At 46.3% G+C, this 25,842-nt stretch overlaps 2 protein-coding genes across 4 annotated transcripts in view; one reads left to right on the forward strand and one right to left on the reverse strand.

Moving 5' to 3' along the window:
- Positions 1-16,371, reverse strand: part of SRGAP2 (SLIT-ROBO Rho GTPase activating protein 2) — a 163,794-nt gene extending 147,423 nt beyond the window's left edge. For 2 of the 3 annotated variants that reach the window (XM_090024974.1, XM_090024971.1), the window contains exons 1-2: positions 16,292-16,371; positions 15,136-15,764 (exon numbers count right to left, since the gene is read on the reverse strand). In XM_090024974.1, coding sequence (XP_089881100.1) covers positions 15,136-15,202 — 67 coding nt within the window. In that variant the 5' untranslated portion in view covers positions 15,203-15,764; positions 16,292-16,371. Of the gene's footprint in view, positions 1-15,135; positions 15,768-16,291 lie in introns of all 3 variants that reach the window. The other variant, XM_090024973.1, reaches the window with a different exon arrangement.
- A 217-nt stretch (positions 16,372-16,588) lies between these two features.
- RUMY1 (regulator of UNG2 and MKLN1 interacting yippee protein 1) lies at positions 16,589-25,631 on the forward strand. Its single transcript, XM_090024977.1, has 4 exons — positions 16,589-16,783; positions 20,833-20,910; positions 22,137-22,261; positions 23,719-25,631. The coding sequence occupies exons 1-4, from the start codon at positions 16,641-16,643 to the stop codon at positions 23,811-23,813; spliced, it is 441 nt and encodes a 146-aa protein (XP_089881103.1). The 5' UTR covers positions 16,589-16,640; the 3' UTR covers positions 23,814-25,631.
- The last annotated feature ends 211 nt before the right edge of the window (positions 25,632-25,842 follow it).

Below are 25,842 nucleotides of genomic sequence, written 5' to 3' on the forward strand. Positions count from 1 at the left end.
AACAGTTGAGGAAGCCAGCTGACTGCCTACGAGCAGCCAGTCTCCCCACTACACTTTCATATCCCAAATGTGATTTCTCATGCACAAGGTCCCTAAAGGAATGCTTTTTCCTCTCTTCTTTAAAAGGAAATGGAGAGAAGCTTCCCCCCCCCCCCGCCCATCGGTAAATACACATACAAATTTTCCAAAGAGGAATGGCAAGAAGAATGGATTCAGGGCTATTAAAACTGAAGGCGGTGGCAATAAAACCACCTGCTTCCCTTTTTTCTTTTTTACACACCTGACCATGGCTACTGAATATGTTCTCATACCTTTATGGAGACCGGCTGAAGTGCAATCCTAAATCACTTGGGTTGACGCTAGTTGGTTGAGGGAAGCAACCATCTGTGAAGGGAACTAGCGCTGCAGAGGAAGGTGAACTGCGTTTTGTGAACTGATCTTTACAAATCGGAGTGGGAGCAGTGGCAAAAAACACGTTCACTTCTCCCCCCATCCCCTACCTAGGCTGGCACTTGCAACCTTCCCCCAATAGAAACTGTATTAGAATAATCCATGCTCTGTCACTTCAGAAAGTTGTGTGATACTGCTAATTAACCTAGACACAGACACCAATTAATTAGCCAACTGCTGGCTTTCAGCTTGTAGGACCCCAGATTTACAAAGTGTTAGACTTGAACCAAACCCCCGCAAAGAGAGCACCTCCCTGGTCTGCTCTTATTATTGTAAGTTATTGCAACTTCCTTGGCATTTGAGTGGGAGCTGCCTCAGGCTGTTTGCCACGAGGGGTCATCAAATTTGGAATTCATTCCTCCACTTTACTCTTACACTGGCTAGATTTTCTTTTTATCTTTATGAACACACTGCAAGGCCCATCTTTTTCACCAATACTTCTTGGGCAGAAAGGATAAAAGCCGGCGCATTTGTGGATGAGATGGATTGCGTTTGATTTGCTGTCTTCTGATCTAGAGGAAGACAGCGGTTTCATCTTTATAAAGGACTGCAAGACATATCTGGAGTGAGAAAACAAAAGAGAAGCAAAGAGTGTTTGGAATTACAAGCCTGGGCCAAAACAGAAGGAGTTCTTCCATTGATGTGTGCAGCCATTTACCACTACCAACCGTGCGAGCCCCATCAATGGGAAGTAACAGCTGAAGTGATCAGGGATCAGACCAACCTCAGAAAGAAGAAAGCCACTGCAGCCAAACCTGGATGAGGTAAGTGGGGGAGCCTGACCCAGCTCCACACTATGAGGGCAACGCACAATGTAAAGGGAAGTGTGACCAGGAGAGGGCGAAGGAAATCAGCCCACCACTTCAGTCTTTAGGGGGACAAATACAATGCGTTTCCCAGCTGCAGCGTCTCAGCTTTACCCTGGGACCAGTTGCATCATGAATGCAGCTGCCAAACTTCAAGCAACAAGTGCTGCATCCCCTTCAGCTTTTCCCAGATCTTAAAGCATGCACTGCATCTGTGCTGCGTTACATTAATGCGCAGGCAAAGCAATACAAAATATAGCATTATCACAGGCTCGAAATAAAGTGTAAGCACAATAATTGTAATCTTTTCACTGACTTCGGTTCACCTTACAAGCGTACCTACAATAGGAGAGTGACCAACCCCCACCCCCTAACACGGTGCAAGTGCGCAGACAAGGTCAGGCGTTGCCATCACCTTCTCAAGGCAGGTTAGATGGCACACAGGCAACCCGCGTGTTTCCCTTGCTCGCAGCATCCATGCAGCTGGATCATAGCGAACCAAACCCGAGCGGGGCTTGTCAGCTCAGGCAGTCAAGGCCTTCTGGTTTGTTCGCGTACAAAGATGGCTCCAGATTCATTACACCACTTGTAGTCAAGAACGTCAAGAGAGTCGCAGCCTTGGGCAGCATCTATTTACTCATTTACTGTTCATCTTCCATGTCTTCATTTCTGTTTCATAACCAAAGGAAATGTCCTAAAGGCATTCATGGAATCAAGCCCACAGAATTGGGGGGAAAAAAAGATGAAAACAAGCATTCAGGCCCTTTAGAAATTCAATTGCAGTGGGAAATGCAAGAAAGCACATTTTCATTCACAGCAAGTTAAGTTTCCATCTAAACATCATTACTATATCCTGTGACCTCTGTAATGCTGCAATTGTTCCTCCCTCTATATAGTGGAGACGCTTTTTCCCTCCTGCTCCAGATGTACAGTTCTGAGCTCTTTAGTGACAGAGTCTTTTGTTCGTATCTCAGCATCTTCCTGTAGTGCTGTGGAGTCAGTCCTATCGAGAAATCACATGGATTCTAGTGTAACCAGCCTACCAAGCCAACAGAAAATACAGGAAGGATACCGATTTTTTTTAAAAGGTCAGCAGTGATGAAGCAGGCCCTGCTAACAAGGGGAGGGGGCAAGGAAGTTAGTCAAATGCTTTCATTAAAAGACAGCAAGGCAAAGGGCTGCTTTCCAAAGGGAGGGGGAGGGAGAGAGAGAGAGAGAGAGGCCAAATGGACAAAAAGCTGTTTACTACATTTGCAGAACAGACTGTCATAAGAAAAATACAAACAGAAACGATCACAGCTCATGCACACACACTTCTGAAAAGGGAACAAACTAATCAGCCCATGAGAAAACTAAGAAAGAGTTTAATGTTACGATTACTGTTGTCCGTGTACAAGTCTACTGCACAAGCGTTGCAGCAGTAATAATAGCCACTCTTCCTATGTAGTGCTTTTAAATCAGTAGGCCTCCTCCAAGTGCTTCAAAACCTTTCATGTATGTGTTCTCACAGCACCCCTGTAATGCAAGGAAGTGTTACCCTTTCAAGATGAGAAAAATGGAGGGGGGGGGGGCAGGGAAGAGAAGCAAAAGGACTTGCACGGTTGCACAAGGCATCTGGAGCAAAGAAACAAAAAGAAAAACCACACAAAACCATTTCACAGCTAAAACAACAAATACATGTGAAAGCAAATCACAGCCGTTTTGAAGACATGCAAGGACCATGTCAATCAACGTATCAGGAGGTTTTCCTCCCCCCCTGCTTCCAAGCCTTACAGCTCCAAGTGTGCACATAATTAAATCGCAAAGCTGAAATTACACTCAAGTCCTTTTTCTAGCCCTAGCCAGGATTCTGACTCTACATACTAATAGCATTTTAACAGCCTGAAGGATAGTTAAGTGTACATAATGTGCCACCCCCCCCACCCAAAAGGTAACACACCCCGATCAACATCGTGCGCCACAAACAGTGCGGCTCCTCCACGTTTGGAATATTCTCTTTCAAAAATTCGTTTCAAATCAAAGCCACCCACAACAGAGCGGGAGGGTCGCATCGCTTTAGTGTCCACGACGTTACAACACTGAAACGCGTTCCCTGCCACTGGAAGTCCAACCACGAGTCTGGTGCATCAGACACTGTGGTCAAGGCAGCACCGCTCAAAAAGCCAAGAACGTACGTTCGTCACGAAACTTAACTCGTTCAAAGAGATGCCAAGATCAAACTCACCTCACCTCAGCTGCAAGCAGCAGAACAGTTGCCCTGGGACTTTTGGGGGGGAACGTGTGCAGTTGCTTCCCCGGCCTCATGGCTTATTTTCTGGTGAAATGACTGAGATCATCCGCAGTGACAACAACACTGGAAGATGCAGCTAAGTCATCATAGCTGTGGTTTCCTAAAAACTACTAGGGATACTGCACCGCGCAGCTAGAGCTGGATGGGCGAGGGAGAAGCCCAAGAAACCCGCTGAACTCATAGCAGTCTACCACCGACTTGTGGTTGCCACATGGCAAAAAATGCACGGGGTGGTTTACTGGAAACTTCTCCAACTCACGATCCAGCCCTCATTCAGTTCTTTTAAATGTCAAATAGACCCAGGGCTGATGAAAGGCGCCGGTACTTCCCCTGGGGATTGAAGCCCTGAAACCAGTGCGAGACATGAGGAGAGCTCACAGATGCAGGGGGGTGGCTGGTTGTAGATGTGTTGGACCAAGAACCTCGTCCACAGATGCCAGGAGGGGGTCCACGGTTATGGAGGTGGGCGCTAAGAGACGGAGACACTTCACCCCCGCCTATGAACACTTATTATTGCAGAAGCACCAGGACCCAGGAAGGGCACACTATAAAAACCTTCGAAGCGGAAGCAGGACTATGCAGCAGCAGACTTCAGCAGCGAAAGCTTCCTCAAAATGGTCCCGTGCACTTGCTTTCCCCCGATGCGGACGGAGCACTTGGCCTCTCTGCAGAGACGGCAAACAAGGAGATTGATCGGTGCCGATCCAGCGCGGCGTACAGTGAGATCGCGGACCCGCTACCTAATTTCACACTGCTCACCTCAAAGCTAATGACCTTTCCTACAGATCTTTTTCCCCTAAAACATGGCCCCCCTACAGCTACCACTAACGAACCCTCGCCAACGGCAGCACCGCAGTAGACAAGATACCAATGACACAGCCGGCATGTCTTCTTACTGCTGAAACCTGCTCCCAGAGTGAAACATGAACGCCATTTAAGATGCCCGTAGTCACTGATGCCTTGCCTACGCTGGCACTCAAACTGCTTTTTACCAGTGCTGCACCGGTAGGAAAATTTGGGAACAGTAGAGATGAGAGGCGAAGACGCACCCGCTCAGGACGAGCGTGACCCGCACCCAAAGGGCTCCATCTCCAATACCGACTTCCTAGATTGTAGGAGCTCACAATAACGAAGCCATGAGACACCCAATTATTTTTACATTCCAGCTGCTAGCATCCTCATGCCAGGGAGTGAAAACCTTCCATGCTGTGGCTTTTTTATAAGGCTCCAGCTGCCAGCACAATACATAGGAATATCCACAAGCACGGAGAAAGCTTGAGGTCATTCTCCCAACTACTTGTATACATTTCCTCCACATAGAGAACAGTTTACTGAGCAGCCAAAAAATTACCCAAGCCACAGAGTTGCAGAAAGCCAGTAAAAAAAGACAGACATATGTGAATCGACATCTGATATTTTCTGCCTGGTTTATTTAAAAAACAACCAACACTCCAGAAACTAATGCTGGTGGTCATTTTAAGAGGTATCTGTATCAACGACTTAAAATCCGACAGCAAAGAAAGCAGATTAGGTTAACTGAACAAGGAAAATGCTATCATGTTCATTTTCATTACAAAAACCAGTCAATGATGCAGAAATAGTTTGATTAAGCCTTAAGCTCTTTGGTCAAAAAAAATGGATCCATTTACTTGGGGAGCGGCAGTTCAGCAATTCTGAAGGTACAAATTCAGCAAGGACAGAAACTACTTTTCTCAGGGTAGCATTATGGCACGGGCAAGGGGAACCAGGCATTTATCCAAAGGAGAGTCAGACTAATTCCCAGCCTGCAACTGCTAGCGTTTTTAATTTTCTTTCAAGTAGAATCAAATTGTAAGCGTTCACCATCTGTAAATTGTAAAAAGTTCCTCTATTTACAATCTGCATGAAAATACGTGTCTAAATGACAATGGGGAGGAAAAAAATACTATTTCAGATTAAAAGCAGCAGAACGGAAGCCAAGAAAATATTACTGGAAATTCTAAGGGAAAAAAAAAGCCTCAAAATTAATAGCGCCGACTAAATATCATCACTGCAGCATTTCACTCCTGTAGATCTAAATCCTCTCTTGGTTTAGCGTTAATCTGCTTATTCTGTTACCTTCTTAAGCTCAAGATGCCAGGAGCTGCTCATGTGCCACATTTCCACCAAGATAAGAAAGCTGGCAGCTTCATCAAGCCTTATTTTACAGAAATAAATGGGATCGCAAAATAATTTAAAATTTCAGAACAGGCAAGAGCAGCACCTTGGTATGGCTGAGGAGGGTCAGGAACTTCCAGGCTTCTTTCGAGGCGACTTGCCCAACTTCCCCCATGGGGTTTTGTTTCATTTGCTCCCTCCCTCCCACCCCTTCCCTTCCCATCAAACATCACAGTACAGCAGGACTTTGCTGCCCCAGTTGTTCAGCCTTATCAAAGCAAAGTTGGCTGCATCTAGTTGAAGCAAACGACCAGTTGAAACCCAAAAAGTCCTTCCCAAATTAAAATGAGCCTAGCTTCCTATAAAATCCAGAGCGGTTGACAAAGCAGCAGCCTAAACTCGGGGTCCTCCTGAAAGCCCTGCATACACCATTCAGCTAAGTCTTTAATAGCCACGTTTCTCTTACTTCCAAATCACAACTCTAAAACTCCTGGATTATTTCCCCCACTTTGCTAGCACCTTGGATGAAAGAGAGAGGATCAGAGCAAGAAACCTCATCCCCCATCCCCCAAACCTCTAGGGCTATTTGGAGATTTTATTACTGGCGTTTTGCTCCCAAGATTTACTGCGTTATTTCATGCAACATGCTGCAGCATACGGAAACATACACGTTGGATTAAATGAATGATGGTGCCAGACGCATCTGGCTTAAAAGACTTCCCCACCCCCAGCTCGCATTTACATTTATATTTGCTCCCATTCCTCCTGCCTTGCTAGGTTAAGGACTGACAAGTTATAGGCTTATTTCTCCCAACGCATAAATCCTGACCAAGCTGCCTATCACAAACTCTTATCTAGGCTCACCACATACTACTCTTGTAACATCATGCCCAAGCTAAATCCAGAGCACAAGCAGGGCTCCCAAATAATTCCAGCTCTTGTAAACATACGATCATTTTACATTTAGATTTACAAAGGAAGTGCAGTATTTTGCTTTACGATCCCAAGCATTTGCTTCGCGCTCCAGGAACGATTAACTCTCTCGCTACTGATCCGAGGCATGGTTTTGGGGCCGCACGTCCCGTGGCTCCAACAGTCAGTTTTGTCAAACCCATTGCTTCGACACGGGGTGTGAATTGGCACAATCCATTTGCGATGGGAGCTTTGCTTCTGGAAAGAAAACAGGCTTACTTTCCTCAACTTTTTGTCGAAAGTGCAGGTTTTCTGGCTATAAACATGTGCACATAAAAGTGTCCCTGCCCAACATAATAAAAGCACAGGGATTTGCTGGATATTCAGGAAGAGGAGGGCCAAGGGTACAGTCTTTGTAGCTAAGAAATGGCACAGAAGATCAGGACCGTCGTGCCCATCTCTGCCGCACGCCTCCTTTCAGCCTTAGGCAAGTTGTTTCACTTGCAGTATCTATTTCCACCATCAGCAAGACAGACTTTAAGAAGAGCGAGAGGATTAGCGATGCATTTGGAAAGGACAAAGATCCTCAGGAGGAGGGTATTTCTTTTGCCGCACTTCCAGTGTAATTCAAGGAGAACGTGTCACAAATATGCCACCGTTACGTGGCAACCGAGTGTGGCATAACACAAAGTATTCAAAAGGAGGCACAAAACCTGAACTGTATAAGAGGGTCAGCCTAGGAGCCAAACACCAGCAAAAGCATGCCAAGTGGAAGATAAAGGCAGCAGTCTTGCACAAAGCCATCTAAAAATGGATGATTTTCCAGTGAATAAGGAGACGCTCTTCCTGGAGGTAAACAATGGGCATCAGAGGAACACGATGCTCCAATTTTGCTACATGGATGGATGCAATTAAACAGGCCTCTCCCACGACATCGCCATTCAAGTACCAAATGGAGCCTTTGTCTGAAGAAGAGGCACAAGGTCAATCAAATGAACATTAAGGATTTTCATATCAACCTGGCTCCCCGTGGATGACCAGATCAGAGAGTGCAACCAGACAGAAATGCAACAGCTGAATTCAGTACCAAGGTGGGAGGACTTGTAGCAACCTCCTTAAGAGCATTACAATTTCGTATTATAGCAGTTGTCCTAGTGTTGAACCAACTACGTTGTTGATCCAGTAAGAGGCATTTCCAAAAACACCCCAAACCAACAACCCTTGCTTCTCAAAAGTTCCTGACTGACACGTGGGGTAGGCGAGCACTTAACCAGCCAGGTAACTGGGTCCTTTAAATAAGCTTTTTACAAAGCGATCGACAAACCGGTAATGCATTAGCAAGAAAAGACTTTCCAGTTTCCATGTGGCTTCTTGGTCTTTTGCCAATTAGTCAATACCTTTTTAGAGAATAAAATCTGGTTTCCAATTGGCAGATGGCACAAAAACGAAAAACCCACCCACACACCCCCACAGCATCACGCATTAGGATCCAAGTTTCTCAACTGCTCCTTCCAAGAACACACATTTAAAGTTCAGGAAAATGTCAGTTTGAAAAGAAGGGCGTCAGAAAAAGTTGCTGGTGATTAAGAAAAAAAAAAAAAATCAGTGAGCCCAAAGATTCGGAGACTGAAAGTAAGAATTAAGAGCTTGGAGAGCCCCTGCTCTAGAAAGTCTTCATATTGCTCAAGCTTGGGAGAAATGGCATGTTCCTTTTTCATATTTGAGAAAAAGGAGTATTGTTGAACTCTTTACACTCGAGGTGCAAACGCCAAGCCACGTAAGTGGTCTGTAACGTGCCCATTTTGAACCGTGCCTCTCTTCTGCTGAAGTCTGCTCTCTAGCCAAGTCTTCTCCGGATCTCGTACGTCCAAACAAAATACAGCTTGGGCAAGGAGAAAGGAGAGGCAGGCTACCGCAACACTTCCAGAAGATGCAGGGCCCAGGTTTCTACCTCTTCAGAACACTCATTAAAAGGTGGGAAAGGGCGGAGGTGGGGGCACGTGCATGCAAAATGAGCCAAACCAGGATGTGGAAGAAATTAAGAGGCCACCCGCTTTTTCTTCCCCCCGCCCCCAGTCATGCTGGTCAAACATGTTTCAGGAATAAAAAATAGCCATTTAGGGATAAGAAAAGAAGTAAAAATCATGGTGGGACTGCTCCGGCTGGCACAAAGGGAAGGAAACAGGCTGGCGAACTAGCAGCCTTATACGAAGAGCTCGTGCAGAAGTTACGTGGACAATCTCTTCCTTTCCAAAGATGCAACAGTACTCATTAGGGCTTGAATCCTTTTGATTAGCTTTGAAGTTTTAACTGATGAGAAGACCGGCCACTTTGGGGGCTGGAGGTGAAGGAAGGAGGAATGACTCTCCTCCCCTCCCCCCATCCTCATTAATAATCCATTAGCAGGCAGCACACAGAAGACCAGGAATACAAACTGTATCTGTAACACTAAACCAGGCACTGAGCAGGGCCCCCCTCTTGGCATCCAACTTTTTAGTTGGCCCGTTCTGAACAGATCCAAACCTCCAGGGATTAGCACTATCAAAAACTGCAGGGAAACAGATGACTTCTAAAGCAATCCCATACCCAGAGGTTTGGAGTAAGTCATTGCCGCGAACAAATGGAATCACTTACAGGCATAGAGCAATGATTAACTGTAAAACCCCCTTAAAAGGTAGTTTTACATTGTAAATGTAAACAGTAATCCAATATACACAAACTGGACACTTTAAAATATTCCACTCGACCTGGCAAAGTGAACCGAAAACTGCATTTTGTTGTTTACACCGCATATCAAACAGCCGTGGCCAAAGCAGCACCGCACCGTCCGGCTGCCGTCCCCAAAAGTAGACACGCGTGCCCATATCTGTAGCTAGAAACGGGATCAAATTAAATGGTCACAAAGAAACTGCCCTAAACAAAGGATCCAGTTACTCAGTTCATCATCACCGTGGATAAAGTGCTAGAGACGGTACTGGAAGCCTTTGCCAAGGCTGATAATGAAGTATATCTAGGTAATGCCTCTTGCCTGGAATAGGGCTCCATATACGCTTACCCTATAGAGCAGCAGTCTGATACATCTATTATCTATGTTCAGTAAGTAATGCCATTCCAAAACATGAGATTTACATACATAGACGCTTTTTTCAAGAAGGTTCTTCCAAAAATTAGCATCTATCAACCAGCTGCTGACTGAAGTAAACCGCTCTGAATTACCACCAACAACCGGGGTGCCTGCCACTGTCTCCGACCCCAGAGCGACAAGCATGTAAGGGAGCACGGCAGCCTCCCAGAAGAGCCCCAGCCTGCAAGAGGGACCTTACCAGGATTAAAGATCCAGCTAACATTGCTTAAGGTGAACAAAGTCTAGCTCACAAAACGGTCACCTGCAGATTTCAAAATAGCCGTGCAAGCAAAGGGTGATAACCAGGCCGACTCGGCCACACGCAATTCCACGTCACAAGGAGAAACCGGAGCTGCCGCCAGCGTCGGCGGAGGTGTTAAAAAGGCAAGATGCCGGTATACCAGACTCGGTTTGAAAGTATGAGGGGGAGGGGAAACATCACCCTTTGGGAACAGCAGCCCAGCATCTCCTGTTATTAAGTCCCATTTCTGCAATAGGCTGAGTGAATATGCGCACACCGGGTCTCCTCCACTTGTTCAGGATTAATCTGATCTATTTTTTTTTTTTTTTCATATTCCCCATATACACTGAACTCTGGTGAGCAATTTCCCTTTCAAGGAGGGAGGGAAGATTTTTTGTTTAAACCTTTGTTACTTGCTGCTTTTTCAGGAACGAAATAAAATGGCTTTTGAACCCTCGCTACGGCAGCATTAGTTCTCCCGAGCCCCAGCCATGGAGCTATTTACTGCAGCTTTACCCAAACTGATTAAGTAAGGCTCTCCTGGGACAGGATGAGAAAGAAGAGAAGAGTCAGAGGAGAAAAGCGCTGGCCTTCCTTCTCACAGACAAGCGGCGCTCCGATTTAAACGCACTGAAGCCAAGGAGGAACATGGTGGTCTCGCATCAGGCCCAGATGTGCAGCTGGCCAACTCCTCCATGCCACGCTTGTATAAACGAATCCTCTGTCATGGCACAGCCCGTGCACAGGAGCCGGGAAAGACAATCCAGGCAAGGGGATGAGCCTGTGCTAGCAAAGCCAAAGGATCTCACTTCCCAGCTTGCTAGCTCCCCGTCTCACAGTATCCCTCCCCCGCAAAACCCCATCCTCAGGAGAATTCCCCCCGTCTGACATGTAACCCAATGTTTTAAATACTTTCCCCAAAGACAACAGTATTCTTAACTACACCCATTCTAGGAATCTGCCTTGATACTTGCTTGTCCTCCAACCCCCCGGAGCGTAAGATGCACCCAAGTGCATGAAAAACAGCCATTCAAGGAAGCCCTGCCAGTTCTACCATCACTTTGGTGCATATGGAAGGCAGAAGCTCAAAGTTTCTACTGCGGGTAGTTAAGCCACTAAAGTTGGTGACTTCTTTGCAACCTTCTCCAGGCAGTGCGGTGGGACCTTGATTCCCTTCAGTCCAATCAGACACAGGAAACTTCCATTTGCCCAGATTTGGACACGACTGTACCCAAAGAGCCATCACAACAGCACTCCCCACACATACACAGCATGCCTTCAGTCCCTGGAGTTACCCCAACTAAAGCCCCAAGGCTCGAGGAAAGAAACTCCCAAGTGACCACAGCCATGCTCAGGCTTAGGGACCGGGCAAATCGCAGCTGCAACAGAAAAAGAAGAGGCATGCTTATGATGGTTGCAATAAAGAAACAAATACCTCAGATGGCCACAATTAATTCTTGGGGGAACAATAAGTGCCGCTAATTAAGACTACTTTCATTGGACACACAGTCACAGTTTGATGATCTAGCTTGAGCAGCGGCTCAGCACCACGGAGTAATTATGACCTTACTAATCACAAACCAATGCCTTTCTCCAGGTAGGTTTCGTTAGCCAACCCCAGATAGTTAATGAAGGTTTCAAACCAAGCTGAGGCATTTTATTAGGTGTAAGAAAGAGCACAGTCATTGTGAATTAATTATTTTTAAGTGACGTCTCAAAACACAGCTGCCTCACATCACCCTATCATAGGACGTAGCTAAAAACGCGCACCTTTTTTAACGTCAGCAAACACGCCATCACAAAACTCTCCCATAGCCCAGACAGATGGATAATGCCTTATAGTGTAGACGGCACCCAATATAACAAAATTCATTTTAGCTGGTGCTGAGGCAGCCACCTCGGGGATGAATTCCTATAGCAACCATGCACAAACAGAATAGGAAAAACTAAGTGCTCAGACAGTGCTACAGAAATAATTGAGAGAGATGGAATATTATCCACCAGGGTTAACATTTGCCCAGGTCACCACAATTAACATCACAGCCTTTGTTACACAAGGACCATGGAATTTTTAACCACCACAAATGGACAAGCCTTTAGACTTCAGCCATCCAACAGTCAGTGCCCTGCATCACCACGCCGGAGAATAATGGTAACTGATATGACGGGATACGATTGAAACGATAAGCCATTAAGAAAACAGTGCAACCTCCTGAATCACGGGTGCTACTTCTTCCTGCTGCTTTCTGGCATCCTGGTAGAGAGCTTCAATTCCAATACAGACCAACCCTCTTCACACAACACATTTCACACCTGAAGCTAACAACACCGCAGGTCAGTTAACACGCTTCAGAATAAAATAGAGCTGTCCTCTTTTCCTGGAGCACAGTTATTTAAGTACGTCTGCCCACGTGCTGCAAGGTGGAGGTGGATCAGGGTGCTTTAATTAGAGCGACTCTGAGAGCCTCTCTAATTAAAGCACCTGTATTCAGCATCCCTGCGCTTCAAAATGCACCGAGGCACTTTAACTAAAGCTCGTTCAATAAGCTTTAGTTAAAGCACCCCTGCTGCCATTTTGAAAGGCGAGGATGCCCAACACAAGTGACGTGGAGGCTGCTGGAGCGTGCTAATTAGCATGCATTACAGCAGAGGTCCCTCACGTCTATAGGTGACCTAAGAGACTAGCGGTGCAACAGTTAACTGCTCTGTATCAAGAAAGCCCTGGGTGCATTGTTTCAGTATGCTGAAGGAGGGAACCTTCACCTCAATAAAGGGGATATGGGGGGAAATAATATCCCTGTGCTTGTTTTATTTTGATAACCATCTGCCACCCAGCCACTGACACAGTATAGTATCATACTGTACATATTAGATGTGTTCAGAATTGACTTATCTGCATGCTATCTGTCCGCTGCACATTAGGTCAGTGCACAAAGCTCGGGTTCAGAGCACCTCTCAGCGCCACTTTAATTTGCAATGTAACTGAATTCCTCCCACCTGCACAACGGCTGGAACAGAGTAGGAGCAATCAAGCCCGAGTCTTTTAAAGCACCCTGAACTGACTAGGTCTCATCAATTAGAGACCCAAGGTACCCTGAGAAGCAAGAGAGTCTTAACCAGATGCAAAAAGCTTCTCCCAGGCTGCACGTATCATTATCCAGCATTGTTCAGTTGAGGTTGGACAAGGGGCAACTCCAGTTAGGTCCTTGACAGAGGAAGGACTCAAGCCATCTTTTCCCAGCTGTGTCCCATTTGGGCTGTGGGCACTCTAAAAGACTAACCAGCTTGTCAAATGAGCATGTGTTACTGCAAATAAAAAGAAGAGGTGGCAGGACAAAAGATACACAACTCCGGGCAGTGCTGCTGCCTGCCATCCAAGGGCCCGGCAGCATCTGAGAAAATGTAGAAACAAACAGCCAAACAAAGACAAGTCAAACCCACACTGAGTCCACTAGCAAGGCCTACACTCACCATCGTCTTTTACTCAACTAAAATAGGGCATGTTTGCTGCTGAAATCTTTACGAGCGTCAGCCCATGAGTTCATGTTGGTCACTGTGTAAACCCCTCGAAACTGTACCAGTCAAAGTGGTAAAGTACTGCTGGCAGAGCAAATAAATGGAAGTGAAAATATTCAGTGGGTGCAGTTCAATACCGAGTTCATGCACAGCAGAGAAGCCACTGAAAAAGGAGGAATGCACAATTTTCTTTTCCAACCTCTGCTAATGAAAGAGGATGAGCTCTACTAGTTCCAGAAATCTTGGAAGACATGACGTCAAGAAACACTCCCTCCCTCCCTGTGCTAGTTATAAATGCAGCAACAGACTTTGATTAGAAAAATGAGTTCATAGATCAAGCACATTGAAGATGCTTTCATTTAATAATAAGAAAAATGTATAATGCCCTTTTCTGCATTTACTTTAACAGCAGTTCCCATCTAAATCCAACCTGACAAAACTAGTTCAACAATATCTGTCAGATCAAAAAAAAAAGGAGCACACCATTCATCATTTCTAACATGTAAAAATAATGTGCACGACCATATGTTGATCTTAAATAAAGGATAAAAGATGTTGTAGCTTCCTTACTTAGCAAAGAAAAGTACAAAATTTACTGTTAGATATGACATGTTATGAAAAGTATGTTGATATTCAGCAGTGACCAACCATTTTTCAGTGCAAATAATTAAAAAGCATGACTGAAAACCATGATTTAAAAATCGCTGCTTTTAATCTAGGGCTCCTACTTACTGATTTAAATCACAGATTAAAAATTGGTGATTTAAATCAATCACTTATATCCCAAGGCCATCCTTTTCGGCACACTATGAGCATACCAAGCAAGTTTCAATCACTTAAATAACCTCCTAAATCTAGTTATTTCCCAACAGCAGCAATTTACCAAGTAACGTACATGGAAGAATTTTTTTCATGGATATTATCTTGAAAGCTTTGCAAACACGAGAGAGGTCAGCCAACATTTCACTATCCTCTGTCACCCAAGGCATGCAGGATCCTGGAATCAAGCCAGCGTATACTTATGTGGAATATGTATATCAAGTTACTGTCATTCCAGATATGCCTTAAGAGGACTGCAATGCCATTTACATGCGTTACATACATGTCCTGCAACCATGGGGTCTCAGCCAGGAGTGCAGGAAACCTACAGCGAGCATGGTCCTATTGAGTATGAAAGACCGAATAATAGCGCTATTTGGCACAGACAGGTATGAAGAGACCCTCTAAGCAAGGGTCAACAATAGTGGCAAATGAAACGTCCTCTTTAGGTGCTACACAAGGTTGCAAAGATTCCTCAGGGAGTGGAAATTAAAAAGCACAGTTCGCCGCCTCTGGCATTTCAAACCCAAGCATATTCTCCAGCCTGCAGACCAAAATACATACGTCTCCCTAAAATTCAACAATTGATCATATGCAGGGAAAATTTCCTCTCGTTAAGATGCACAAGACAGCACTGACATGGCAGGGGGGTGTGGAAACCGCCCCCCCCCCCGCAAATTCCTTACGACATTATATTATGAAAAAAGGCTGCAAATTCCAGGCAGCCTGCAAACGCTTCCCTCCTTCCCCACCCATCTCCGTAGTGCAAACTCTTCCATTTGCAAGTCAAGGCTGCACTAACAATATAAATCTCGATGGGGGTGGAAACCCCTTTCCTTACCTTTCACTTGAGTGTCATATTCAGCTATGATCTCCTTATCCTTTTTGAATTTAGCTGGCGACGTCATGTTTTCCTTCCCCCCCCAAAAAAGAAGATTAACCTCAGGACAGATCCACCAGAACACAATGAATAAAGGCAGTGCGGTTCCTCCCAAAGCAATGCCCTGGTTTTCTTCCTGTCCTCCTTCACGGAAAAAAAAAAAGAGAGAGAGGAGGAGAGACTATCAGTCCATGGAGAGAGAGGTCCGTCTGGGGGGGCGCGTGGCCGCAGAAACACGCAGCTGCGAAGAGCTCGGGGATGGAGGAGGCAGCAGTTTTGTTTCCCTGCACCAAAACCCGCAGCAGCAGCAGCGGCAGCGGCGGCAGCGGCGGCGGCAGCAGCAGACGACGGAGATCCTGCAGCCCCCAAAGGCTTTTCCTGATCGCTACCATGAACGGCACAGCCAGGGAGTGGAAGTCCTTCCGCACAGCATGTTGTGTGTGGGCTTGGTCTGCTCGGTTTTTGGGGGTGGTTTTTTTTTGGCGGGGGGGAGGGGTGGCTTTTTTAAATCGGTTCAGAAATGATGCAAACCGAGCCCCAGACGGGAGCAGAGGCGACGGCCCCAAAGCTGATCCCTTCGGCTCCCCGGCCTGCTGAGGCAAGGGAAAAAATGCATTAAAAATGTAACTTCTCGCTGCCTCACGCCACGAAGGACCCCGCCCGCGTGCAGGAAGGGCTCGACGGGGCCAGGTGCGCCAGGTAAAGCGCCTGCATCACCGCCGGGGGGAGGCACTGGGGAAGATCGGGGGGGGGGGGGTAGCTGATGCAAAGCAAAATAAATCCACCTCTTCTCCAAATGGGCAATGGGGGGGCGGGGGGCTGCAGGAGAGGCTGGAGGGGAAAGCCGCCCCCCGCCCTGCAGCACTCGGCCTGCGCAGCTGGGTGCCCCTGGCTGGGGGCGGCCCCAAGCAGAGGGGTCTCCTCAGCCCCCCCATCTCCTTGCCCGCGCCCCCCGACCTCAGACCCCCCCCATCTCCTCAGACCCGCCTCCCTAATTTCCTTGGACAGCCCCCCCAAAATCTACTCAGACCCCCTCCCCAATCTCCCGGGCCCCCCATATCTATTCAGACCCGCCACAGGGGCCACAGCTCTCCCCGCGAGGGGGGGGGGGCGCTACCTGCGGAGCGCGGTGCCGCCTCCCGCCGCCGGGATCGCAGGGCAGCTGCTCCCGCCGCCTGGCCGCTCCGCAGCTCTGGCCGGCGGGCCCCGCCCCCTCGGCCCGCACCAATCCGCGCCGGGGCCCGCCGTGGAGCGGCACGCCTCCCCGCCAATGGCAGCGCCGCCTAGCCCGCAGGGCCACGCCCTGGGGGCGGGGCAGCGGGGCGAACCGGCCGGGCGGCGGCGGGCGGGGCGCGGCGCGCGGCGCCAATGGGAGCGCGGGGGCGGGGCCCGCCTGGCCCAATGGGGCGCGGGCTGGGCATTTCGAACGCACAGCTGTGCGGGGCGTTCGGCGGCGTGGGGTCGCCATGTCCGGCAGCTTCCGCGAGCGCTGCGTGTCCGTGCTGCGCTGCCGCTTCTGCCGCCACGTGCTCAGCTCGCGCGGCATGCGCGCCGTGCTGCTGGCCGACGCCGACGTGCAGCTCTTCTCCACCGACATCCCGCCCGCAGGGTGAGTGCCCCGGGCCCCCGCCCACGCAGGACAGCGCCCCGGGCATTTAAAAGCCCCCCAGGATCCACCACGTGCTCCCCCACCCCCCTGCCCAGCGGGTGGACGTGCGTGGGGGGACACAGATGGAGAAATAAATGATTTGGGGGCATGTCCCCCCCGCCAAAAGCAGGGAAAATGATAGAGCTGGCGGGGAGGGGGATTTGAATCTAAAAAAGGGCGAGACCCGCTGTCCTAGAGCCGAGTGGCTCCACCTTTTCGGTAGCAAGTACCCCCTAACTTCTGAAAACGTTAAGTACCCCACTGCTTAATTTTGCAGGGGGGTTATATTTATAGACTGACTTGTGCCACACGTTGGAAGAGGGGCTGTATATGTAAGGCCGTGATAGGACAGATGTCTGAGCTGCTGTGGGTGGGGTTTCCACCTTTTACACCAGGGGTGCACAACTCCAGTGTGGACCTGGGCTGGGGGGGATGTTGGCCAAAGTTAGGAGGGTTGAACACTAAATTAGTACTGGGGAACTTAATTTTTTAAATTGCGCTGCATTTTTCGTCTCATTTTGAGGATGAGAGAGTGTTGGGGTACCCGTGCACCTCCTGCCTCCATCTTGGGTACACCTACCACAGGTTGAGAAACTACGTCCTAGAGAACAGGACAAAGGGCATGGATGGGCCCATCGCTAGCATGTCATGTGCAGCCTGCCAAAATAGAGCTGTAAGTTTTCCCTGTGTACGGCGTCGTGGTGATCAGAAAGCTCTTCAGAAGAAAGGCAGCGCTTGATCCAATGCCCGTAACTCCCCTTGTTTCAGTCCCAATCTGTTCTACTTCATACCCACAACTTGGCTTCTACTTTTAATGCTCCGGGAAGCGATGTGGAGCAAGGGAAAAAAACAGTTGTATTGGGCCTGGTGCATGAGCAGCATCACTGCATGTAGTGTGGAAGAAGCAGAAAGAACCCAGCCTGGTGTTCAGAGCTCAGCATCAGTCGAGATAATAATCTGACTTATAAATCAAATAAGCCGGGTCCAGGAGATGGAGGGAAAGGAAAGCAATATGGTCAAGGCAACGTGGATTTGTACCTTCTGTACAATGAACTTAGACGTAACCCCATTTAAATATTAAGAACATGACGATTTCAAAACAGTATGTTAATTGAGAAGTGTGGGTTAAAGGGAGAACTGAACGTAATGACAGAGTTTCATTTTAAGTATGTTCTCCAACTATAGAGCTGTTTTTCTGCTAACTCAGTTGAGAGTTGCCAGGCTTCTGCTACCCTCTTCTGTTGGTACAGCTTTGCCAGCCAGGGGTACAAAGAGGTACAATCCCCGATAGAATAGGTTGTACTGACAGAAGCCCGTAGCGTGGACATAGCTTATGGTAACAGAGTTTTGTTTTTATGCGTTTCAGGGATTTTTGAGGTTGAATATAAAAGTAGCCATTTACTGGGTCACACGGTTCATCACACCCCAGGTCCTGATTGACCCAGTGCCAAAACGAAAGGAGGAGGTTGAACAGGGCATGTCCAGAACTTTCTGCAGCTTCCAGCTGCTAGGGTTTTAGGAAGGGCTGATTTGGAGCCTGCGTTGCTATCTACCACACTCGCCATCTACAGATGATTCTGTCCTGGGAGAAAACCCAGTTCCAAAGGAGACTGGACTTAAGTTACCAACTTGCGCAATGAGCTCTGCAACGTAATTGCACACCCTGTGGAACGTATTCATAGGGCTGGCCTGGGAAAGGGAGAGAAAGTAAAGCAGTATGCCGAGAGCAGTGTGGATTTGCACCTCCTGTACAACGATGGTACAATAAGCTGCACCCATGAAGACACAGTTGTGCTAATAGTATTTGCACTCGACTGCTGTTACAATGATGTTTCTATGCCAGTAAAATGCTTCTGAAGGGTCTTTATAGAAGATTAGATGAAAAAAAGTGTGACAGGGATTTACATGGTTACCAGTGGCATAAGCCACAACTTATTGTGCAAGAGGAGAATGCTAACTGCAGCCACGAGGTTTTGAAACTCAGTAAGCCAAACTCTGCAGCCTGAAGTTAAAATAGATGCATTCAAGTGACTTAGAATAGGATTTACTGGAACATGCTTTTCTTATGCTGCAACTTCTGACGTGCAGAGCAGCTTGGGGTTAGGGGAAAGACCTGTCAGGGCTGAGTGGTTTAGTGCAAGCGGAGACTGAACTGTGAAAGTAGAACAGAAGAGGAAACGTGCACACATGCAGAACAGAAGTTCAAACTTCCTTTGCATAGGAGAAAGCATGCAGATAGATTTCCAGGCCAGTAAAGGTCTGATGCTCTCAAACAGTTGAGAGTCAAACCCATAAATAGTAGATAGCTGGGGGTGGAGGAAAGCTGGCCCTCTTTCACAAATTGTGTGCTTTCTTCCATTGATACTGCTCTAAAAAAGTGGAGGTCTTAGTGGAAACCATTATAACGTGCTAGCTCAGAACAGGGTCCAAACAACACTAATTGAAAGGCTGGTGGCTCCCTGGATCCACTCTGCAAGTGCTCAGACTAGTGGAGCTTCATCAATAACTAACTGTGGAAAAACCAGGACAAAATCTGGTACAAGCCAGACCAAAAGACAAACTGTAAAATAATAAAGATCCATTTGCTGCAAAATGACGGGTATTTTTATTTTGAATTGAAACAAAAAAACAAACAACTAAAAATAAACGTCTGTTGATAGAGCCTGTTCCCCGGGAGAGAGAGAGTCTTGCTGAACAGGAGTTCATGATTGAAATGCAACTAAAGAATCCTATCTTGTGTTACTGTTTTGCTTTCAATACCTCTTCTATGAAGTAACTCAGTAGGCATTAACTCTGCCTGCCTCATTGAAATGAACCTTCAGTTTGGTCATGTTAGCTAACATTTAAAAGGAAAATAAACAAGACTGTAAAGATATTAAGTCCTGACACTAGTCCTGTCTACACTGCAAACTGCCCCTGAGAGAGAACCATGTTTCCTCCACCGATGCTGCCACATCATAGCTGGAGCAGCAGAGCCCAGGTTTCCAGGAGGTGCTCACATTTTCTATAAAAATCAGCAGCTTGACAGGCAGAAGGAGAAATTGTTAATGACTAGATCTTGGAAATCTCGAGGCCCCTATGCCAACACACTGGTTTCAGCTATTTCAGCCTTACCTTCAGGAACCAGAGGAAATAACACTAACACACACAAAACCCCCCTCCCCCAGATTACTCGGATTTTAAAGAGACTGATGGACACTTCCCTGTAGGTCACGCTAAACTTTGAGGTGGTCGGGCTTTTGGTCAAAAACAGAGTTTTATTTTTTTGTTTAAAAGTTTACTGCCAAGCAATCTGCATCTGGTTTTGCTGGGGACAAATAACATGCATAACTAAGGAAATCAAATCCCATTGATCACTTAAGGTTCATACCAGCTAAAAATTTTGTGGAGGACTCTCTTGGTCTGTGCGGTAGCGATTACCCTTGTCACAAAGGATCTGGCAGCACGTAGCATTTGGTGAAGTGGGACATTCCTCAGAAATAAGTCTAGATCCATCTCGTATAGAACAACTTCAAACAAAGAAGTCGGTAAAAAAAAAAAAAGATGTCCATTGTATTTGTGTTATAGAGCCACGGACTAATCTGAGATTTGTCCACGTGGAGACACTTGGGGGAGAAAAAAAAAGTGATGTGAATTAAGTAAAGGTTGGAACCGGGAGTGGATCAGCTACTCTACTATATTTAAACGTGTGGACACACTCCTTCCAAATTGAAAAACCATCTTAACTACACTTGGTTTATTCACTTGCAAAAGAACTGCTGAAAGTGCTTCTCTTGGTGAATTGTGTGCTACTAGGAGAGCCTCACAGTTCAGGAGTCATTGGTGGACTATTTAGGAATCAGTGAATGGGTTGTTAATTAGGTATTTGTAAATTGAAATGGAAACATTAGAACTTCATTAAAACCCTGGCTTGTGGACTTTTAGATTATGGGGGTGGGGTGGGGAGGGGAAGTGTGAAGCCGATACAAACAACATCCAAGCCATTCCTATGATAATATTCCTTCTTGCAGTACTGTTGACTTCATTGGAAGCTGCTATTTCACTGAAATCTGCAAGTGCAAGCTGAAGAACATTGCATGTTTAAAATGGTAAGTTATGTCATTTTAATGCAACTCTTGTAACTGTATGAGCACCTAGTAAGAGGTGCATGTGCTGTAGCACATCTCCGTACCAACCAGCCACTAACATGGAAACAGTAGGGCCGTGAACTGAGCACTGCTCAGCCAGAGCCCAGCTCGGTAAACTTGGGGGTGACTGTCAGGCCGTCCTACAAGAAGCCCTCGACAATACTTGCTTAACTTTTAAACGGTGTTTTGGCTTACAGATGGTCTTGAGAACATTCCCCCCTCTCCCCTGCCCTTGAAATGCTCTTACATTGTGGAATCTCCATCCTTGGAGCAGGTTGGGCAGACACTTGATGGAGATGGTTTAGTCAAGGACCATCCTGCTTTGAGCAGGGGGCTTGAATAGAGTATCTTGTGAGGTCCCCTCAGCCCTACGTTCCTATGAACCTATTCTAGTTTATTTAAACCTAAATAACTATGTCCTGGTGGTGGATTGAGTCTTCACAAGTAGATAGAAGATGCCATGCTGAAAAGTCTTAAAGCTTTTTACATATACGTTATTAATGCCCTATAGTTAAAGGTGCCAACATCTTTTTTTTTTTTTAAGCTAAATACTAGCGCTATTTAAAAGAAGTCATCATCAGCTTTATGCTGGCTCAAATTCAAGTAAGGGAAGGCTTCTGGAATTAAAAGACAAAGAGGTGTGGGATTTTGTTTTAGAAACTTGAAGCAAGGAAATCTGGTTTGCCCAGATGCTGATAACACAAAGCGCACATACCGATAGGGTGTGCTGCTGGGAGTGTAGAGAGCCAGTTGTGGTTGATCACCGCGTTTCCAGCCCTGCTTCCACTGAAATCTATGACAGCAGTCTCTGTGAATTTAATAGGAGTAGAATGAGACTTGGATACATCAACCTAGCTTCTAATAGCATTTAAATCTTAGATAGCGTTTTCATAGGGCTACTTTGTGCCATCAGAAATAAAAAATTGTGTCGGGAAATTCTACTGCACAATTTAGGTCTAAGAAAAAAAAAAAATCGCAACTGGAGTGACTTGTATATCACTATGGATTGTATTCGTGTTGCTAGTTTTCTGCCATTAAATAAAATTCCTTATCTAAAAACTTACCTTGGTTTGCCTAGCAAAACTATTGCTCTTGTTTAATATTAAACTTTTAGTTGACTCTTCTGTTCAAACCATCCTTCAGCCATGAACTTGCACTACTGTGACCGTGTTTCTTGTTTGTTCTAGCGGTAATGTTGTAGGTTACCATGTGATTGCTCCATGCAAGCCCTGTCTGCTCTCCTGTAATAATGGGCATTTCTGGATGTTTCACAGCCATGCGGTTTTTGGCATCAACAGACTGGACTCCTCTGGTAAGGAGTACTTTGGATTCTGGGAATTCCAGCTTGCATTCTTAGGAATTGTAACTAGCAACTTATTTTTTTTATAGTAGTGTTTATTAGGCCTCCTCTACACCCTACATTTATGCCAATTAACACAATTATGGCATATTAGTCATAATTATGTAATTAACATGTTTATCTTGGCATAAATAGCAACAGTACTACATGTGTACCCAATTTAAGGCATCATAAAAATGGCAAACCAGCTATAAAAATGCAGAACATGTTTATGGGTTGTTTGTTTGGTGCCTTAGGTTGAATGCGTGGCAGGGCTGGGACTGACAGTCAGTTGCTATCCTGTGCCCTGGACCTGCAGGCACCCAGCTTTACACTTGCTGGCAGAGGGGGAGCCTGAGGTCATGATCTCAGGGTCCCCTTGCAATGGCAAGGACAAAGGGCACAATTGGAATCTGATCCTCAGTCCCAAGTCAAGCCTCCTTCCACGCACATGCGGCAGGGCAAGAGGTGCCATTGTTGGGCCTAGGGATCATATCTCACGTCACCTAAATGAGAGTGCGACCGGGGCCTTAGCATGTGCAATTAAGGCATGAACACTGTAGTGAACTGGCTTTCTAACACACTTGGAGAAGGACTGCTGTACTAGAAAACTCGCACAGCTTTAGCTTTAAATATCTAAAGTCTTGACATGTCTTATTTTGTCACTTTATGCAGATCTTCCCTTGCCGCCTCCCCCACAACCATGAGACTTGTCTTAATCAGAGACTCTGCTCTTACCCCTTTGCTGACTGGAGACAATTTTCTAAGGCAACACTCCACTGTGACCTGCACAAACACAAAGTGGTATAAACAGCACAGCCACAGGCTGCTATTTATATTGGTGCTGGTTGCTCCACTGTGCTATTAGGCAGCCCTCCAGCAAGCAGTCATTCCGAGATGAGCCACGTTGTCACTGTGACCCCATGTAACTTGTGCTTTTTGTCCCTATAAGCTTTGTATTGGTTGTGACCAGAGCTTCTCTTAGGATTCAACAACCCCATCTCCCATTACCCAGCTACTTACGGTTTGCATGCTACGCATTCACGAAAGGCTGCCGTGAGTCTTCCCCAAAGTGCTCAGCTTTTCAACATGCCTATACAAGAGAAAACATTGTTTAAATCTCTTCAATGTTACCTGTGTCAAATTAATACAATTAAAAATAACCCAGGCATGAGGATTACCACTTACTACGTGATTTCATGCAGCAACTTGTTGCTACAAAATGCAGCTCAAAGGGATGTTTCAGAGAGAGGTTGCAAAAAAGGAAAAAAAAAACAAACACCACCACATGCAAGTGGAAAATTGTTTAATAGCTTTTACGAACACCAGGTCCCATCTGTTCAGTAGCAATGTATTCAGTAGTTGTTCCAATCCCAAACTAGGTCAGAATTCAAATAAGTTATTTACAATACTTTTTTTTTCCCCCCCAGGTGTGAACTTACTGCTTTGGGGCAACCTGCCAGACTTGGAGGAAGCTACAGATGAAGACATACCGGGCATCTCCGAGGAGGAGTATATCAGATAAATGTTATCGGCAGCCTGCACCACAGCAAAATTCCCCTGTTAACTCGTATTGCAGGTCTCCTCCTCTCGTCTTAGTGAAGACTCAAGCAATGCGCTTAATAGGAATACGGTTCTAAGGTAGAAGCCGTTTCACAGTTCATTTTAAGCTACCTTAAGACTTTCTTGGTTTTCATTAGGATTTAGTGTTCCAATTGAAGAAGCTTCTTGGCCACATTAGCATGGACATATCTGGAAGACAGCAGGCAGATGGCTGCTATTTCTGATTTTAGATCCGTTTTGTACTTGTTACGTTAATAGCTGCAGGTAAGGAAAAACACTGCTTAAGACTTCCACAGATGCCACTCTTGCCTCTCTTGTTCCCCTTCCTAAAAATCAGCTCTCTGGTCTCACTAAAGGCATTTTAAAAACTTTAATAGATCAGAGCATACTTAGTCTGGATGAGTTGTGACATTACAGAGAAAACTTTACAGACTGGGCTTAGGGACCAGTTCAATGTCCCCTTCTGCCTCCTGCTCCATCTATAATTAGGAAGGGTGCTTATGCAGTTTCCTGCGGCCACCACCAATGCTGCTGAATGAGGGAGCTTGAAGGCCTGTGCTGAAGCTGAACAGCTGGTTGTTTTGCTTCTCCTTTAAAGGAGGTTGTTTCACCACTTGGGAGAGGCATGTTGAGATGATGGTTCTGCATACGAGTCTGTCATACGATGCGGTGCTCAAGCGTAGCTATGTACTTGGCTCCACTAAAACTTAGTTGCCAAAAGAGACCAGTCAGTTGCTCCCAGAACTGGGCGCATCCCAGGAACTGGTCCATTTTTTCCAACATTGAAATGAGTGTGGAACATGTTCACCATGTCACTAGCAGAACTATCCTTAGAAACAGAGTGCCTGAACTGCTTACCTGCCCTGGAGAAATCTCCCCATTGCTGTGACAAACACTGTGGAAGAGTGACCAGAATCAGCAATTACCATTGTACATGTCTTCAGTTGTACACTAACAGACTGGCAGTAAGCAGTACTGAAGTACTCTGCGTGACACGCTTACAGCCAAAGTCAATACAATTTCAATCTGCCTTATCTACTGTGGGAACGTAGGTGATCCTATGTGGTGGATGGCATGGAGCTCCTCACAAGGGAGGCAGCCAAGCTGGGTCCAGACAGAATTTGCTCTGTGTGCACAGTCCTGCTTGTTGCTACCTAGGAACTGCTTTGTTTCGCTTACAGTTTTCAATGTTTTGCTTCCTAAGAAAGGGAGCTCTTGAGAATAAGTGTGCATTAAGTTGCTTTCTTGAAGAAACTTAGCTGACAGCAGAGGTTCTATTTAATGTGAAGAATTTAAAAATGGCTATTGTGGGTACGCGCGCGTGTGGCGTTCTACGTATATTATGCTTTGCAGGCCAAGCATAGACACAGCATGCGATGACTTTAAAAATAAACGTTATGCGACTTGGCATAAATACCATCCTCGGCAGGACTTGGCAAGTTGCTGATCCTCAGGTAGGATGAAAAGATGGAGTTTGTAATACACGCTTAGCTCACTTTCCTATAGCTGGAGTCTATTCCCTACCTTTCACTCAAGACCAACTCAAAAGACTGATCTCGTGTCAAGGTGTCAACCATAGTATTATTGTCTGTATCCTGTTATGTTCTGTACAGGTGCTATGGAGGTAATCTCTTACTGTGTGTGTATGTATATGTGTATGTATATGTATCCTAATGTTACTACCTCTAGCATTGGTTAAACCAGGTACCGGGATGCATCTGTTTTCTTTTGATTGTGCATATGCCCTGTTTGAGCATTAAATGAGAGTCTTGCACCCATTCTTCCGGCAGATGTGTTAAGTGTGCTTGTGGTAGGTAACCACAACAGCAAAACGGCACTCTGTTCCCAAGTTAAGCTCCTTTAGATTCCTTTCAACTTAGTTGGGACAGACAGAAGTCAGACTGAGCCGCCGGCTTTCCCCAGGTTCTGCAAAAGACTTAAATTCCCAAGTTTCTGCTGCCTTCTAGTTTATCATTAGCAAGATGCTCTGA

The sequence above is a fragment of the Crocodylus siamensis genome, chromosome 13 (genome assembly GCF_052110815.1).
Source record: "Crocodylus siamensis isolate JL-2025a chromosome 13, ASM5211081v1, whole genome shotgun sequence".
NCBI lineage: Eukaryota > Metazoa > Chordata > Crocodylia > Crocodylidae > Crocodylus > Crocodylus siamensis.

Bases quoted from the DNA above. Each gene is read 5' to 3' on its own strand.
- RUMY1 (XM_090024977.1), top strand. From the start codon at position 16,641: ATGTCCGGCAGCTTCCGCGAGCGCTGCGTGTCCGTGCTGCGCTGCCGC. The intron at 16,784-20,832 runs GTGAGTGCCCCG...TCCTTCTTGCAG, and splicing joins ACCGACATCCCGCCCGCAGG to TACTGTTGACTTCATTGGAA. The intron at 22,262-23,718 runs GTAAGGAGTACT...TTTCCCCCCCAG, and splicing joins CAACAGACTGGACTCCTCTG to GTGTGAACTTACTGCTTTGG.